This window comes from Stigmatopora argus, chromosome 8 (assembly GCF_051989625.1).
Source record: "Stigmatopora argus isolate UIUO_Sarg chromosome 8, RoL_Sarg_1.0, whole genome shotgun sequence".
In the NCBI taxonomy this organism is placed as follows: Eukaryota; Metazoa; Chordata; class Actinopteri; order Syngnathiformes; family Syngnathidae; genus Stigmatopora; species Stigmatopora argus.
In genome coordinates, this window is record NC_135394.1 from 10,942,121 (window position 1) to 10,959,242 (window position 17,122).

Below are 17,122 nucleotides of genomic sequence, written 5' to 3' on the forward strand. Positions count from 1 at the left end.
ACAATGTCATCGAAACATGCTTACTCCTTATTACCCCTCCTAGTTGTACTTTTACCGCCAGGCTACTTCTTCCGGTTTATTCCTCCATTACAAGAGTAATTAACTGATGAAATCTGCCTATTTACAAATCCAGACAGAGAAAAGCCAGTCACTATGGAGCATATAACCTCTGGTTTTAATAACAAAAAAACAACCAAGGGAGGTTTCATAATGAATGAGGTCATTTGTGTTTATTAAATAAACAGCATGTTAGGTTTAGTTGGGGTTTTGGGATGGGTGTGTGTGCATTCCCCTTGTCTCTCCTGCTGTCCATGTGATTATTGAATGCGCATTGCCTCTTTTGTCCCTCATGGTTTCCCATCCATTGTCTGATCAGGTGTGTGTATTTTGTAATCAACCCTTTTCTGTCACTTTCAGCATTGTTTGTTTGCCATTCTTGGTCGGATCGTCTGCTTCACCCTGATTTGTCTACAATTACCGTACCTGCCATGCTCCAAGTTCCTCGTTTCCTCATGTCAGGTTTGGTTTTGTTATTTAATTCTAAGTCCTTAATATTTTCTGAAATTCCGCCTTCGTTATGAAAGTTTTTGTTAGAGCACTCCATTCCACGTCCTTGATTGCTTCCCTTCATTTGGGTCCTTCTATGTTCCACACCCTGTGTCACAGCAGGCTCATTTCAATGCTAATGTACTAAAATATTTATTTTTAAAAGTGTTTAAATGCGTAGATGTCAGTACAATACTCAAATGCCTTTAATTGCTGTCAGGAAAAGCATTCTTGCTATTGCGACATTTTCAAATACCCTGTATGTATTCAATTAAGTTAAAAAGAAAGACAACGCTATTCATCATGTTTGCAACCAGTGGCGGGTGCTGTATTCCGCAGCTAGGCCTTTAGTCGTGACCTGTCAGACTCAATAACTATTTTATGGCTCTAAAACCTTTACTGCAGCTACTGCTGCCACACGTAGACCAAAAAAATTAATGATAACGTCATAAAATTTAATCAGATATTCATAGGCCAGCAGAGAAGACCTCGCAGGCCCCGACGGCCAACCGCAGTTTGCAAATATTTCTAAACATTTCCCTTAAAATGTCAAGCAAAATGTAATTTGATGACGACCATGTCTTTTTTCAATAAGGCCAAATTAGCACAATATACCAGAAAATGGAGACTATGTTTGTTTACTATAAACATGACTTCACGTAGCATTAACAAAATCCGCATGTAAATCAATCACTTACAATCCACATAGCCTTGGGCGTGGGGATAAGTGGGTTTATTTACAAAATTTTAGTTCTGGAGAGAAAAAGTCTTCACCATAGTTTGGGTCTGCTTACACAGATGGACTTTGGTATGTCGATGCGAACGAAAAATTTGCTTTTCAACAACGAAATGGAGGACGCTACCAACCTTATTTTCCTTATGTAAGAAGATTTTTAATTGTGTTTTTGCAAGTTTATGATCACTGTCAGACGCTCTGCGGTTTGGGCGTCCATCGCCATCACCGGCTGCCGAATGAGTTAAAATGTTGGGCAATTTTTCTTTTCAGCATCCACTTCCAGGCCCTCCTCTTCATGGTGAGCGTCTCTCCCCTCCTTCATACCTTACGGGGGACTCAGATGTTGCTTCCGACTGACCAATAGTGAGCAGCGAGGGGCCGGATTGGCGAGCGCCCACATTGCTTCATCTTTTTAAAAAACCACCGGCCTACAGCCTCCGACAAGAAAACTTTCTGCCTCGGCGGCGACGACATCTCTCCACACCTCGCGCACCTGAACGGGTGACAGAGCGGCACGATGACGGGATTAAAAACGGGGGCCGTCCTGCTCTCTTTCCTGGCTGCCGTGACTCTGGTTCAAGGTAAGTGTCCGTCACGAGAGCAAACTGTCAGGCAAGGTATGGTTGGTGTTTAGAGCACAGGCACGTGTGCATGCGTGGTACTGCAAAGGACCACCGCCGCGGCTCGTGTGATCCGATATGATGTCACCACCAGCGCGTTCAACTGACAGGCTAATCCGCAACATGTGCTGATAGCAGGGGAGGTGATCAATCAGGGCAAAGAAACTTTTTTATCTTTATTTTTCAAAACTTCGAGATCTTATTATGACCTTCCTATGTCTCACTTTTTCATCTTTATTGCCTAACTTGATCAACTGCCTACTATAGCACATGATGTCTATTTGGCTCAATGTTTTCTTTCTTTGTATAGTCCCGTTCAATAATATTGGGAACCTTTTCTTAAAAATTTATAAGCAAGATATTTTAATTGGAAGTCCAAAGTGTTTAAACAAAGGACGTTTTTAGATTCCGTTATGTACTTAAACAAAGATATAATATGATTTTATATATATACATATATATATATACATATATATATATATACATATATATATACATATATATATATATATATATATATATATATATATATATATATATATATATATGGGTTGTGGAGCTGATTAACACTCACACCCACACCTAGGGGCAGTTTTTAATGTGGGAGGAAACTGGAGTACCCAAGGAAAACCCACAGAGGCGACATACAAACTCCACAGGTGGACCGACCTGGATTCAAACACAGGACCCCAGAACAATAAGGCCAACGCGATAACCACTCAGCCCCATAAATAATTATCTTTTTTTTTTTTAGTACAGAAGAGGTACTTGGTTGCTAAAATGTCATTTCCTTCCAAACTTCAAATTGCATTGGCATCTTAACAGGAAATTAACATTAAAATTGCCATGAGGTTTGCCTTATTTGTCCTCATTTCACTATTGCAATGTGCCAGTAGTTCCTCGTGTCATCATTAAGTGAAACCCATTCTCTCACCTGCTGGCTCCAACTCGGGGGGAAATGAGAGAATGGAATGAAAATGACAGCTAGACTCAGTTAAAACATCCATGCATGTTAAAACATTCCCTTTTGATAGCTTTTCGTCATTGTCTTGAAGCTCTTTTTTCCGACACCTTTGGCTATTTGAAAGTAGTCCGCTACTTGTTCTGCACGGCTGGCACTGTGGCATCGCTTTGCCGCTTTCCAGAGGCAGTTTGCCCTAATGCTCCGGTAATTAGACCCTGCTGGAAATGGAGGGTGACAACCAGCTGGGAGTTGGGAACCGCATATCAACATGTTGACTTTAACGGCTTCCAACAGAATAAGAGGAGCTGGCGCTGTTGCAGGAACCAAAACAAATGTGTTTCTGTTTTATTAACTATTCACTCGTGCGGCTTTGTCCATTTATTGGTGTGGCAAGTGTATTGTCGTCTTTTTTCAACCTTAACCTAATGTTTAATTAGTTGCAAGACCAAATTCATAACTCCAAATTGTCGTATTTTCCACATTGAAAAGCCATCAAACCATTGCAGTCGTCCTGAGGACATTTAGTGCGTGAAATAGATACGTTTATACAGTTTGTTAGTCTATTCTTATTAAGAGATAAAGTTTGTGATCCATAGGAATTTATATTTTTAAATGTGGCCTTATCAGCATCAAACTACAAAGAATAAACAGTCTGTTGCATATTGATCCCACATTTCTTTTCACATTTTACTATTTAACAAAATCAATTCAGGACCATAGTTGGCTGGGACAGGCTCCAGCACCACCCACGTTAGGATAAGTGGTATTATTCAAATTTCATCGTGATTGTTGCACTCAATTGATCTGCAAAGAAATTTGGTTACATTTACCCATGCCAATATGTCCTAGAAGAATCCGTGGATTTATTCTTTTGATTATGATGAAGATTCAACCATATTTATAACCAATTTATGAGGAAACCTAAGAAATTCCATCGGGTTGATATCTTTCAATTGGAGCATATTTTGCAGTTATGCTTTTTTGTTTACATGAAAGGACATATGTGGGAGCAATTTACTTTGAATGGAATCCTCTGTGCTGTGGGCAGTTTTTGGCTCTTGCGAAGCAGTTCAAGCAAGGACATAGAGATAGTTTGAAAGCGCCTAATCATATTTGAACGCCATCAAGGATGAAAGCCGTGCACGGCAAATATTTTATTGTACACTATAAGAACCAAAACCTGAAATCAAGGGGCTGATGCGCATCATTAGCTAATGTCAGACGCAAAATTGCTTGTCGTAATGAGGCGCAGATGCTTTAGGAATCCAAAATTGGACATTTGAAGGAAAGGAAAATGACGACGCACATTTCGACAAAGAATCCGGCCAGATGTAAAAACAGCTTCCATATGACATGGCAAACACATCATCCCACACACACACACACACACACACACACACACACATTCACACACTTTCTCTCTCACAGACACACGTCAAAGTTGCCCGCACTCTCGAGCAAACAGACAGCCTGTCAGTCTGCATCAACTTCTACTATTCGACTCTGCAGTCTTTGCGGTCTAATCCAACACGTTCCGCAACATGTGAAGGGGGTGCGGGGGTACATCCCACAAGCTCCAGACTTCTATACAGCATCCCTCTGACCAAGGCCTCTATTACATATTACCCTGTTATTTATTGGCAACATGATGTATGCAGCAGGCAAAGAACGTCAGTTGGTTATTCACGTGGTGAAACCCCTAAAATAAGAGCTACGGTTGTCATGGGTTAAGATGTAAAAAGAATCCTAATGCGGTAGCTTGCGTGGCACGCTACAAGTGGAACAAGGTTGTTAATCAGGTCCCAGTATCCACATCATCGTTGCGATTTTACGAGGGGTCACTTAGTTGGCCAACACGCCGTTTTGACACGTGACAAGTTGGTGGTAAACTTCACAAGTGTGAGAAGTGTAAAAGCAGATGGAAATAGCGCACGTGAGCTGTTTGAGTACAAAAAAAGACGACGTATGGGCAGGAAATCATAACTCGTTTTGGCTTGTGAGGTCAAGACGTGACGTCACACATGCTAAAATCTCCATAATGTGTTCACATATTACTCCAAAACACAAGAAAAGCTTTTCACAGCTGAGGTTACATTTGGGAAACATTAGGTTCTTTGCTAATCTCAACTTCCACTCTTAACATTAATAAAACCTTTATGAACCTCATAAAATTCTTAGAAATTGTCTACATTTCGGCCTTTTGTGTGAAAATATTTTGAATTTATGATAAGTGAACATTCACACAAATTAGATGGTTCTTTGTTTTATTTATTTTTAAGATTGACATCGTGTTTGTTCAGAGTGTTTAGCACGTCCGCCTCACAGTTCTGAGATGGAGGGATCAATCCCTGGTGGGTTCCGACCTTCCTGTGTGCTCCGGTTTTCTATTAATCTCTAATAATCAAAAGATCTTATTCTGTAATGTTCAACTTATTTAAACATTTAAAACCAACTATTTATTATCACGCAATACAAGTGTGCTTTCTTGTAGTGCATGATAACGAATCGCAACCACTGCAAAAATGTGATGTTGTCAGTTCCATACAAAACTAGATGCATTGTTTCTTCAAAGGCACAACATGGATATCGGCCTAAAGCATTACTTTCTTAGCGAGTCAATTGTTTACGCTTTGATAATGACCGGTAATTTATAGTGTTTGTTGTTGCTCGCCACAACCGAAACGGAATCAATCAGTAGCTGCTGTTCTTGGTCGCCAGTGCTGACACATCACTTTTGGAACTGAAACACACACACAAGTCAGTCGAGAGCCTCGATATTTTCGTTTGGGGTTTTGACATTTAGTTTACTGCCTGGTCCAAATGTAGGAAGCAAATCAAAACAGTGAGCCTTGTACAAAGTACAATATACAAAGTATGTATATCTATGTATGTACAATGACAGCAAAGCTTTCAATTCAATTTTCATACAAGGATGTCTTAAGTTCACCCTCAAATTAGCGACCAAAGTGCATTGCGTTTTGAACAAACTACTTTCTTTGTCTTTACAGGGTATACAAGAGAGAGCTTATCAATAAAGAGAAGAAGAGAGACACCTAACAGTTTTACAGACAGAGGAACAACAGGTACTATTTAAAGTCGTTGAGGCTGAGCAGGAAAATAAAAATATGGCATTATTAGCTAAATAACATATTTTTGCTGTAACTCTTAAGTGTTTTAATCAGGAATGTTACTCTTTAAATTCTGTCATCTCTGGATCTAAAAAATTTCATTGCTTTAGCAATGAGATCATTTGCAAATCAATTCCTTTAGACTAGGAGGGCTGGCATTGAATGATCCCCATCTGCTTTACAGTGAGTTCTTAAACGAGAGGAGCAGATCTTTTCTGATAGGAAGTCCACATCCATCTTTGCTCTTGACGCGCAGATGTGGTGACCGCATTCCCGTGAGCCTTATTCCTAGAATTCTTTCGACTGTCTGCAGGTTTGACAGAGTGGACATCTTGGTTTAACATTGACCATCCTGGTGGAAACGGAGACTACGAGCGGCTGGAGGCCATCCGCTTCTATTACCGGGAGAGAATTTGCTCCAGGCCCACGGCAATGGAAGTTCGCACTACGGACTGGGTGGCGGCGGCAGATACGGGAGAAATAGTCCACTCTAGTCTTGATAAGGGCTTTTGGTGCATCAATAAAGAGCAACCTTCTGGACGCACTTGCTCCAACTACCACGTCCGCTTTCAGTGTCCACCAGGTAATAGTCCGTCCGCGGTCATTGCTAATACTTGATTTAGGAATCTCCTCACTTTTGCGAGCCTACCAAAATTCGAGTTACAACTCATTTTTTTCCAATTTACAGTTTTGTGGTATTAGTTGATAGCATGTCATTTGAACAAAAATACCAAATGTTCTTTATAGTTAGCCTAAATTATTTACCTGATGCAATTGTAAACTAGGGGTGACATCTGACATCACACATGGTTCCAACGAAACAAGCAGGTGGTAAAAAGGCATTGAAATCAAGCACCAACTGTTCACTTTTATTTGGTCTGGTTATAAGCAGTTTGGTTGGAAACAGAATCCAATTGGCATTGCTTTTTAGTAACGATCCTACATCACAGCAGAAGTCTTTCCTTATTCTTCAGTGGTTTTATGGTAGTTGGAACCTAAATTTCAGTGAATCCACATTGTGTGGCGTTTGTGTATTATTTGATCAATGCCAGCATTTTAGTGGCCTAATAGGTCTCCTGCCAGTACTAGTATCAGTATGTACAACAATAATTACGACTGAGATTTAATACATACTTAATGGCGGTGCCTGTGACTGTCAGATTGTCCTAACTTCCAATACGTTTAAGAACCCCAGGCAATTGAACTTGTAGATCAAAATACCACTAGACATCTTGGCTCCCTTGTGACTGTGCTACTTATACTTCTTGTTGTCCAGAGCAGAGTTACTGGTCCAAATGGAGCGAGTGGGGCCCGTGCACGACGACCGTTTGCAACGATGCGGGTGTCCAGGTCCGCCAGAGAAAATGCATGAGCACGCAGCCAATGCCTCTTCTCTTGGTTCCGGCTTGCCAGGGCCACCATTCAGAGAGGAGGGAGTGCTCTACCCCTCCATGTACAGGTTATTTCAACCTCTGAATCCGAATCCCAGATGGCGTTGGACCGCTTCCTGAATTTCTTTGATGGTAATTCTTTTCTCTTTTGCTTGTGTGTGGTTAGCGAAGTGGGGCCCTTGGGGTCGATGGGGGTCTTGCTCCGCAACCTGCGGTGGCGGTCGTAGGATTCGAAGGAGGACTTGCTTGAGGACCTCGGAGACAGTGCAGTGCATCGGACGCCCTGCTGAGACTCAAAAATGCGGCAAGAGGCCATGTCCGGGTAGGCAGGACGCTCGCTACTAGTGTTTGAATTGATGGCTAACCTCTCTGACCTCACGTCCTTGTTCTGACAGTCAAGTGTCAACGCGTGTGCGCTAAGGGCCGCCCAGACGAAGACTGCAGCCGATGCGTGTGCGACGGCCACGTTTTGCAGGGGGATGTTCACAGTGTGACAGGAGTCCCTGTGGCGGGGGCCTTAGTGGCTTTTGCCGATCGACCTAAAGTCATCCGTGCCCGGACAGACGCCAAAGGTCGCTTCAGATTGCAGGGGACCTGCTCGTCTAACGTCACGTTGATCATCGTCAGGAAGGAGAAGTTTTCTCCTGTCACAGTCTCCTCTACCAGTAACGGCACAGGACTTTCTTGGGTGTCTGCTGTCCTCAGATCAGCTGGTGAGTAGGGGTATACAATGATGCCAATCCATAATATTAAATCGATGGGAGGCCTTTGAACAAATAAAAAGGGAATGGTCATCCAAACGAATATCCTATCATATCGTCATTAAAATTTTGATTGACCCCCCTATGGGTGTGTAGGAATATGACCATCCATCCAATTTTATAGTGCTTATCGCCATTAAGGCTGCAGGAGGGTTTGTGCCTTAAGTAAAGTCAGCAGAAATGGTGCGAAACCCCCCTTCTCAAGTCAGGCCATTCATAAAAACCAGATTATTGCCACATTAAACACCAATTATCGTTTAATACATGAAGCCATCTTTTTTCCCCTTGTGTACCATTGTTTCTCCACAATAGTTTAAGGGCTCTCAGGAAACAGCTTAACACATCAACTATAATTTCTCTTTTTAAAAGTTCACAGGAGCACTTATTTGGTTGCATGGGAACAACTAAAGAGCAAAATAAAAGTCAACCTTGTTGTGCCGCTTTTAACGCCCAAATTCCCCTAAGTATTTTTTTTTTCTCCGAAAGCATACGGGCCAATGTGTGAATCATAGGCAATATAAGTGAATGTTACGAGCTCTCAAAGCAGCCTTTCAGACTTTGTTCCTCCATACTTTCCCACAGAGAAGCCCTATATTGTGAAGCACCCCGAGGACAAGGTACGTTATGAAGGTGGCCGTGTGCTACTGTGTTGCAAGGCAACGGGATCCCCAACACCCGATAAATACTACTGGTGAGATGAAAACAAGTGCCTTGGTGGCCATTTTAGTCCATTTTTACAAAGCACCTGATTGGTTTTTTTTTTACTCCTTTTGCCATCGTGGATGGTCAAGGTACCACAATGGCACTCTACTCGATAGAAAAGTGTACAAGTACCAAGAAGAACTCGTCCTAAAAGATCTGAAGCTAGAGCAAGCTGGACTGTATTATTGCAAAACCAGCAGCTCTGCGGGCAGCATTAAATCCTCCCCGGCATCCCTCACCGTCATCGGTAAGTCTTGGATATCGATCATGCCTGAACTAGTGTGTTTCTTTTCCCAACACATAAACTCAGCCAAAACCAACATCTAACAGATAATGCTCTCTTTTTAGTCAATGCGCAGTGGTGCTATAAACTTGACGATCTGTCTGACTCCACAAATGTCTTCTAAATCCTTCATAAGATCAAGCAAAAGCACAATTCATTGCAAGTCTTTAGAGACGGAATATTACTGGCAAAGTGACCTCAAGTTTTAGGCTTCATCTGCAAATTGTGTCCATGCATTAAGTGGACAAAAAAAATACAGACGTCTGAGAAAACGAAAGAAGGACGAGAGGGACATTTAACAGACTATTTCATTCATGGGAAAACAATCACACAGTCTGGCTGAAGTTCAAGATTTTTTCTTTCATTTTGTGCACTATTTTAAAAAGTGCAGCTAGTAATAGTCACATCAGTCAATGATGTATTGTCTTGGTCCTTCTTAGATTAGAATCGTGATTCTCAGCCTTTTCATTTCATTTTTTTGTAACTCACTTGGCTGTCATGGATGGCACCCTGCAAAACATTATTGACCAAAGTATGCTTGCTTCTTAGCAATAGTTTCAACCATAGTTTTTGATGTTTTTGGCCAAAGATATTTGTGTGTGTACTAAGAAGAAGTAGTCATCTTTAATGTTTAGCCAATTGATCATTTTTTATGTGTCGTTTGAAAATAACTCATTCTGCTTTTATCGCAAATTCACAGCAAAAGGTGCTCCAGCGTGCAATTCCACTCCTGAGGCACATCTGATCAGACTGCCGCTGGATTGCGTACAACCCGGGACGAACTCCAAGTTTTACAACGCTGGCCGCTGCCCTCATAACAAATGCGCCGGCTCTCTCGACTTTGACATGCGCTGCAGGGATGAAGCCGGTTTTTGTTGCGGCGTCCAAACGATGGAAACTCGGACCATCGACTGTGGAAGCTACAGCCTTCCATTACGAGCTGTGTCCCAGTGCAGCTGCCAGAAGTGCGTACAGCCGACCGTGCTGGTGCGTGGCAGAGTGGTCACCGCCGACGACGGCGAGCCGCTGCGATTCGGCCACGTCTACATTGGCAAGGAAAGAGTGGGCACCACTGGATACCAGGGAGGTTTCACCATTCAAGTTACTCCTGACACCCAGAGACTGGTGGTGAACTTTGTTGACCCCACTGAGAAGTTCATTGACACCCCCAAGGTGTTCATTTTGGACAAAAAGAGCGGATCCATCTACCACGACGTGAAGGTAATGAGGAAGCAGGCTCCGATTGATATCGACGCCAGCGAAACCAATGCGATTAACCTGGGCGAAATGATAGGCGAAGACCCGATTGGCCAGTTGGTCATTCCAGCCAATTCCTTCCACAGAGACAATGGAGAACTTTACGAGGGAACCGTGAAAGCCAGCGTCACGTTCATAGACCCAAGAAATATCACCACGGCGTCCGCGACTCCTGGCGACCTCAATTTTGTGGACACTGAGGGGGACATGCTCCCTCTGAGGACCTACGGCATGTTCTCAGTCGACTTCCGTGACGGCAGTAACAAGGAGGTCCTCGGGGCTGGAGCGGTTCAGGTCCTTCTCGACACTCAGCATGTCAAAATGCAAGAGCACATTCCCAAAATGAAATTATGGTCCTTAAATCCTGACACTGGAGTCTGGGAGGAGGAAGGTGACTTCTCTACCACCACAACTACAGGTGGACATGGACGAAGCAAGCGCGAGGAGCGTACCTTCATCATTGGCAACATGGAGATTAGAGAGCGAAGACTCTTTAATTTGGACGTGCCGGAAAATCGACGTTGCTACGTCAAAGTCCGTGCCTACATGAGTGACAAGTTCCTTTCTGTTGAGCAGTTGGAAGGCGTCGTGATCAGCTTAATCAACCTGGAGCCCAAGCCGGGATATTCCTCCAACCCGAGAGCGTGGGGCCGATTTGACAGCGTCATAACCGGCTCTAACGGGGCCTGCTTACCCGCCTTCTGTGACGCCCAGAGGCCCGATGCCTATACAGCGTACGTAACGGCCATGATGGGTGGCGAGGAACTCGAAGCAGCTCCCTCCTCCCCAAAGATGAATCCAAACATCATTGGAGTGTCTCAGCCATATCTGGATAAAATAGACTACCAGCGCTCAGACCACGAAGATCCAGCTCTGAAGAAAACAGCTTTCAAGATCAATTTGGCAAAGCCCAACCAAAATAATCTGGATGAGACCAACGGGCCCATCTACCCTTACCAGAATTTACTCGCCTGCGAGAATGCTCCGGTTGACGCGAATCACTTCAGATTCTTCAGAGTGGAGAAAGACAAGTACGAATACAACGTTGTGCCCTTTGAGGAGACCGATCTGACAACTTGGACAGGCGACTACCTCTCGTGGTGGCCTAACCCTCAGGAGTTTAGGGCGTGCTTCATCAAGGTGAAGGTCCACGGACAAAAAGAAGTCATGGTCAGGTCGAGAAACCTGGGAGGATCGCACCCGGAGACCAGAGGCATGCTTTACGGCATCCGCGATATCCGCAGCACTCGAGACATGCGAGAGGCTAACACTTCGGCAGCTTGCGTCGAGTTCAAATGCAGCGGCATGTTGTTCGACCAAGCCGAGGTGGATCGATCACTTATCTCGATCCTCCCGCAAGGAAACTGTCGCAGAATCGCTACCAACAACCTTCTGCAGGAGTACCTCATCAAACACCCTCCAGTTGCACAAAACAACGAATCACACGCTTTTACGATGCTAGCGCCCGTCGACCCTCTGGGACACAATTACGGCATATACACGGTCACAGACCAGAATCCGAGGCTGGCGAAGGAAATCGCCATCGGCCGCTGCTTCGACGGCACCTCGGACGGTTTCTCCAGGGAAATGAAATCAGATTCAGGAGTAGCTTTGACCTTCAGCTGCCCGGAGAGGAAAATCAACCGAGAAAGCCTCTTCCAGCGACTGCAGACCAACCCGGGATTGACGCTGTCACAAATGGCGAGGGACATGAGGGAGATGGAAGGCATGCAGATGCAGAGGTCATCCACTCGGGTGGTGGCGTATCCCTCCGAACAACAGGGCAGGACCCAGGGTCGAAGGGTTGTCACCACAAGCAGCAGGAGGAGGACAGTCACGCGCACACAACAACCCCAATAAAAGCATTCAGAGGTAGGTTGGAAAAACAAACAAATAAACTGTATCAAATTCATCTTTGTCGGGGGCCACATTGTAGATATGTTTTCCTTCCGAGGGCCATTGGCTAGCAACTGGGGCTACTAATTAATTGACAATTCTATATTTGGAAGAACAGAAGTGGCTCTGTGGCGCAATGGACAGCGCGTTGGACTTCTAAGAATGTGACAGGTGAAGTCATTCAAAGGTTGTGGGTTCGAGTCCCACCAGAGTCGGCTTATTCTAAAAGAATCGACAATTACTTTGATAGTAATCGATATATTTGAAAGAAGCTAAGTGGCTCTATGGCGCAATGGACAGTGTGCTGACTTCTACGAATGTTACAGGTGAAGTCATTCAAAGGTTGTGGGTTTGAGTCCCACCAGAGATAACTTATTCTGAAAGAATCAACAATTCCTTTGATAGTTGGTCAATCGTTTGGACCAAATGTGTCAAACTCATTTGTTTCCGATTCATACCAGTTAGATCTAAAATCATTTGGGTAGATGCAAATTCAAAATGATGTCATGGGCCCTTGAGTCTGGCATCTATGAAATTAAATGTTTCACGAATAGAATAACTGAAACTCTTTTGTCAATGTCATTTCTAGATCTTCACTCAAGGCTACTCTTGTTGTGGAAATAAAAGCTGCCATTCTGATGAAGGAAGCTCCTCTCTACTGTGGAATTCACCAAATTCAGACAAACAGTCCCTCCTGAGAGACATCCATTTTGTGGCTATATGAAAAGCAGTACCTGGCATGTATCTAAAAGTTTTGGTCACATTTTATGCCTGAAAGTGCTATTTGCCTTTTGAGAATGTAAGTTTTATAGGTAGGTGTATTTTGTGGTGTCCTTTCTTTTATGATTTTTTAAAAATCAAAAGCAACCTGTTTATGGTGGTGGCACCAAATCATGTAAAAAAAATGCTTCCCAACAAAGGTCTCTCAAAGTTGCAGACACTGAGCCCTTTCTCTTCAAAAGGAGAAAATCAAAAGAGACCGACTGTACAACCACGAGTTAGCCAAAGACATTTTAAGACATTTTTCTCAATGTTGCACATGGATACACCACTTGGTCAGCTGAGATTCGGACATTTGTCCATACCAAACGGGCTTTGTCCAAGTTTTTAATTCTGTGACCTGATTTATTTCCTAATATTTCATCTTGCAGAACTTGGTCAATATTGCATTTTTATTCAACGGTGTTGTGTTGGTCAATGACTTGTGCAATGAGAACAACAATTCCTCGCACTTTTTTTAACTGCACATTTTTCCCCAGGTTTTTCTTGCTCAAATGCATTTATGAGAGGTGGTCTACAAGAGAAGATGCCATTAATTGTGTAAAAAATATTTTGGGGGAACAACAATTAAGTCATAATTCAACTATTCACATGTCAGAGTCTAGAGGATTCTGTTTCAACATAATAAAATATCTTTAATATGGCGTATAGAACTTGTTTGCAACTTGCTTTAAGGTTCCACAGGTACTTGCTTCAGTTTGCGCTGCTTTTTTGTGTTTGTTTAGCAAAGAAAATGGATTCAACGGTTAACTTTAACATCTATGCTCATGTTATTTAATTCCTTATACGTATTATTACTTTAAACTTTGCTTTCTTTTACAGATACCATTCACTTTTAGACAACCTTCAGCATGATTCTTACAAACAGCAGCGATAATTTAACATGTTCCAACATTGTTGCTGTATATTAAGTGCAACTTTAATGAATGGCATAACATAACACTTGAAAAGTGTTAATCAGAAAATGGAGCATTTCCAATCCCAATAATAACACAAACCTTCCAAGCTGAACTAATCTGAAAAGCAGCCAAGAGCAACGGCGGTTCATCAAGAGCCTAGGGGGGCTGAGACGTAAACACTTGTGCAGTTAATTAAAAAAAATAAACTGCATTCCTTTGGGAGCCATTAGAGAGATATGACCTAAACGCTCATTAACAGTCCAACAAGCTCCATTTTATGAGACAAAAAAGTCATTTAAACAAGCAGATTAAGTCCATCATCTTTGTTATGCTTCCAGCCTTTTATTAAGCGTTCATCTCAGTCTTTTCAAAGTCAGGTTTTAAACAAGGGTTCTAAAGTAGGGTTCCTAACTTGATCTAGGATTACAATCAAATGCCCCGATTCCATGTTAGGGTTTCCAAAAGATGAATGATTACTAAAATACACACATCCCAATTTTGGCCGCCAACCCTTCCAGTTAAAATGGATTGGGTGTCTCAAACCATCAAGGGCAGCCAATAAGCTAAATAGTGTCATTCAATAAATCTTATGTAACTACAAACATACCTGCCGCAGCAATCAGAAACAATCAACAAATGTCACCTTGGATGTAGCGTCCAAGTTGTAATACAAATTGAATCCAGAGATTGTGACGTCAAATGTCGCGAAAAACAGGGTTTTACCGTGAAAAATATATCTGCAGTAATCCCCATTTGTTCGCCATGTCCCCCAAAATGCAAAAACCGCGAAGCAGTGTAAAAGAAGAGTGGCTTTAGTATTATGTGCATTGAAAATGCTGTTGTTCTTGTGTATTTTTTTGCATATTGTTATTAATACTGTCAGTGAAATTTGTATTGAAATCATTTTGAGGCTAGTGTATAGCTCGCACAAATCCAGATATGATGTAAAAAGATTCTCATTGAAGCCCGAATATAATTTTGCAAACAGTGTAGTTTATGGTAACTGGGAAAAGTAAAATATATTTACAAGCTTTGTTGAAGTATGTCTCCTTCAGACACTTGCCTGATATCATTGTTTTTCACTCACAATCAAAATACAACGTCTGAGAAACTGTTGTATTTATTTAGACTATACTAGTTATCAAAAACCCACCATAACCCGGAGTGTAATTCTGTTTTAAGTCATTCCCCTTTAAATCATTCATTCATACCGAGGTCAGAGTTCAAATAGACACCGCCTTTCTTCAAAATGGCGGATGAACCAGTATGGGAGTCGACTGCCGAGCAGCTCAGAAGTGGCGTTTTACCGAAGAAAGACCTGATAAAGTCCTTACAGGACGATGCAGCGCATTCGGTACGTTGTCATTTGGGGATTTAGAAGCCCCAGTTCCCATTTAAAGAGTGCTTTTTGGCGAGAGCATGCTTTCGCGTGACGTAGCTCCACGTGGATGGAGACAGAAAAATCTTTGCAAACAAATTGGCTACATTGCGTTACCTATAACTCTTAATGTTTAAAAAAGTAATCATTCCGTTGTGTGTTTCAGTTCCTCAACGAGCACAGACTGCTGAGAAACATCAAGAATGTCGGCAAAAACGGCCAAAACGGAGCAGCTTGTCCAAGCCATATCGAGCTGTTTGTCAGCAAAGTGAGTCAGTCATTTTTTCTTTAAATACTAGTTTCTATTTTCTCTATCCGTGTAATAATTAAATAACAGCATTCAGTATTCAAGGCTTTCCTAAATTAGCTTGTTTTTGTATGATGATTCATTCAAATTTTGAATGAAAACACTTATACTCGTCTGGTGTTGATTTTTTAATAGCAAGAGCCTGTGTGAATAACTCGGCCACATAAGTGTTATCAGTGGTGTACGGAATAAACTGTACACTTGTAGAATATATACCTTTTACGCCAGGCTTGTTTTCCCTTCCCTTAAAGGAAAACCTCAAGCCGTGGACCTTTTCATTTTTAGTTTTAAATGTGGTTTTGACTAAAGTGAGACATTCATTCAACAATAGCACAGGGGTCATTTTTGACTCAAGTTTATACATATGGTAAAATAACCATTTTCCCTCAGTGTATGAAGAGAAACGGAACCAATGATGACTTTTTGGGATATTTATTTATTTAAAAAGAATCGATTTGAAATGATTGACTGGAAAAACTCATCCAAGATAAAATAACATGGGGAAATGAATGTGGGTCATTTGTGCATCAAATGGTTCAATAAGCAATTAAATAATCACGCTGTTGTGTTTTGTAGAGGTTTAAAGCCACGGAGACGGTGGAAGAGGTGACAAAGCAGTTGAAAGCTGTCCAAAATCAATGAGAAGACCAAAGAAATCAAGGGAGACGTTGTGGATTAAGTCGGACCCAACAGTTTCAGGTTTTTATTTGTAATTTTCATGTAATGTGTACTAAACCTACTCATTTTGTATCTTGCTTCTCTTCAGGGTCCACCCAAGTTTACAGAAAGGGTGACACGGTGAGCTGCTGGCAAACAGGGACATTGGAGGATGGCAGTCTTTGACACCAACATCCACTCAGTGGTACTACTTGTCATTATAGAGCAGGGGTCTCCATGGAACTCTGGTCCTCAAGGGCCCCTATCCAGTATATTTTCCATATCTCCCACCACATCAACAAACTTTCCAGGAGCTTGATCACGGAGATGTGGAAAATAGACTGGATAGGGACCCTTGAGTTGGAGATCCCTGTTATAGAAACTCGGATCATTTTTGAGGCTCTTTGCCTCTGCAGCGGACAAAAAGAAAGCCACAAAGTCATCAGAGGGGTATGTCCAATATTTATTTTTATTTTCCCTACTATGGTTTTAATGTTGCCTTCTTTTGCAGTGGGATGGAGGTTTGCTGACTGAGCAAAGGACAGATAATACTTCAATTGCATCATTGGAAGAGCCTCCCTGGTAAGTATAATTTTTTTGGTCAAAGTTGGACTTAAGTGTTTTTTTTCTCTTCCAGAATTCCATCCAAGGAGATGAAGATGTTTCACCCATCAACAATTCCTGCGATCCATTTTTAATTGCTGGATGATCTACATGAACTTATCTTAAAAAACCCAATATTTGTGGAAAATAAACATTCTCAATGTATACATATGTATTAATCTTCATTTACCCAGCAAAAGAATGCAAATATGAT

The 17,122-nt window shown here is 42.1% G+C and overlaps 2 protein-coding genes, 1 long non-coding RNA gene and 1 other non-coding gene across 4 annotated transcripts; all 4 read left to right on the forward strand.

Annotated features, from left to right (window-relative positions):
* Positions 1 to 1,416: 1,416 nt before the first annotated feature.
* Positions 1,417 to 13,708, forward strand: cilp2 (cartilage intermediate layer protein 2). Its single transcript, XM_077606776.1, has 12 exons — positions 1,417 to 1,427; positions 1,553 to 1,645; positions 1,717 to 1,863; positions 5,875 to 5,949; positions 6,308 to 6,577; positions 7,271 to 7,453; positions 7,552 to 7,707; positions 7,781 to 8,098; positions 8,729 to 8,837; positions 8,938 to 9,095; positions 9,832 to 12,260; positions 12,874 to 13,708. Exons 3-11 carry the CDS (start codon positions 1,800 to 1,802, stop codon positions 12,246 to 12,248), a joined length of 3,750 nt encoding a protein of 1,249 aa, XP_077462902.1. The 5' UTR covers positions 1,417 to 1,427; positions 1,553 to 1,645; positions 1,717 to 1,799; the 3' UTR covers positions 12,249 to 12,260; positions 12,874 to 13,708.
* On the forward strand, positions 12,407 to 12,499 carry trnar-ucu (transfer RNA arginine (anticodon UCU)). The gene is made up of 2 exons: positions 12,407 to 12,443; positions 12,464 to 12,499. It is a non-coding gene; the product is annotated as a tRNA-Arg (tRNA).
* A 1,402-nt stretch (positions 13,709 to 15,110) lies between the features above and the next one.
* On the forward strand, positions 15,111 to 16,388 carry LOC144078585 (peptidyl-prolyl cis-trans isomerase FKBP3-like). The gene is made up of 3 exons (XM_077606780.1): positions 15,111 to 15,317; positions 15,508 to 15,609; positions 16,225 to 16,388. Exons 1-3 carry the CDS (start codon positions 15,213 to 15,215, stop codon positions 16,288 to 16,290), a joined length of 273 nt encoding a protein of 90 aa, XP_077462906.1. The 5' UTR covers positions 15,111 to 15,212; the 3' UTR covers positions 16,291 to 16,388.
* A 34-nt stretch (positions 16,389 to 16,422) lies between these two features.
* Positions 16,423 to 17,029, forward strand: LOC144078586 (uncharacterized). The gene is made up of 3 exons (XR_013301254.1): positions 16,423 to 16,510; positions 16,705 to 16,755; positions 16,817 to 17,029. It is a non-coding gene; the product is annotated as an uncharacterized LOC144078586 (long non-coding RNA).
* Positions 17,030 to 17,122: the final 93 nt, after the last annotated feature.

Excerpts from the sequence above, each read along its gene's own strand:
- cilp2 (XM_077606776.1), top strand. The coding sequence starts at position 1,800 with ATGACGGGATTAAAAACGGGGGCCGTCCTGCTCTCTTTCCTGGCTGCC. Across the intron at positions 5,950-6,307 it reads TACAGACAGAGGAACAACAG|GTTTGACAGAGTGGACATCT; the intron begins GTACTATTTAAA and ends GACTGTCTGCAG. Across the intron at positions 9,096-9,831 it reads GGCATCCCTCACCGTCATCG|CAAAAGGTGCTCCAGCGTGC; the intron begins GTAAGTCTTGGA and ends GCAAATTCACAG.
- LOC144078585 (XM_077606780.1), top strand. The coding sequence starts at position 15,213 with ATGGCGGATGAACCAGTATGGGAGTCGACTGCCGAGCAGCTCAGAAGT. Across the intron at positions 15,318-15,507 it reads AGGACGATGCAGCGCATTCG|TTCCTCAACGAGCACAGACT; the intron begins GTACGTTGTCAT and ends TGTGTGTTTCAG. Across the intron at positions 15,610-16,224 it reads TCGAGCTGTTTGTCAGCAAA|AGGTTTAAAGCCACGGAGAC; the intron begins GTGAGTCAGTCA and ends TGTGTTTTGTAG.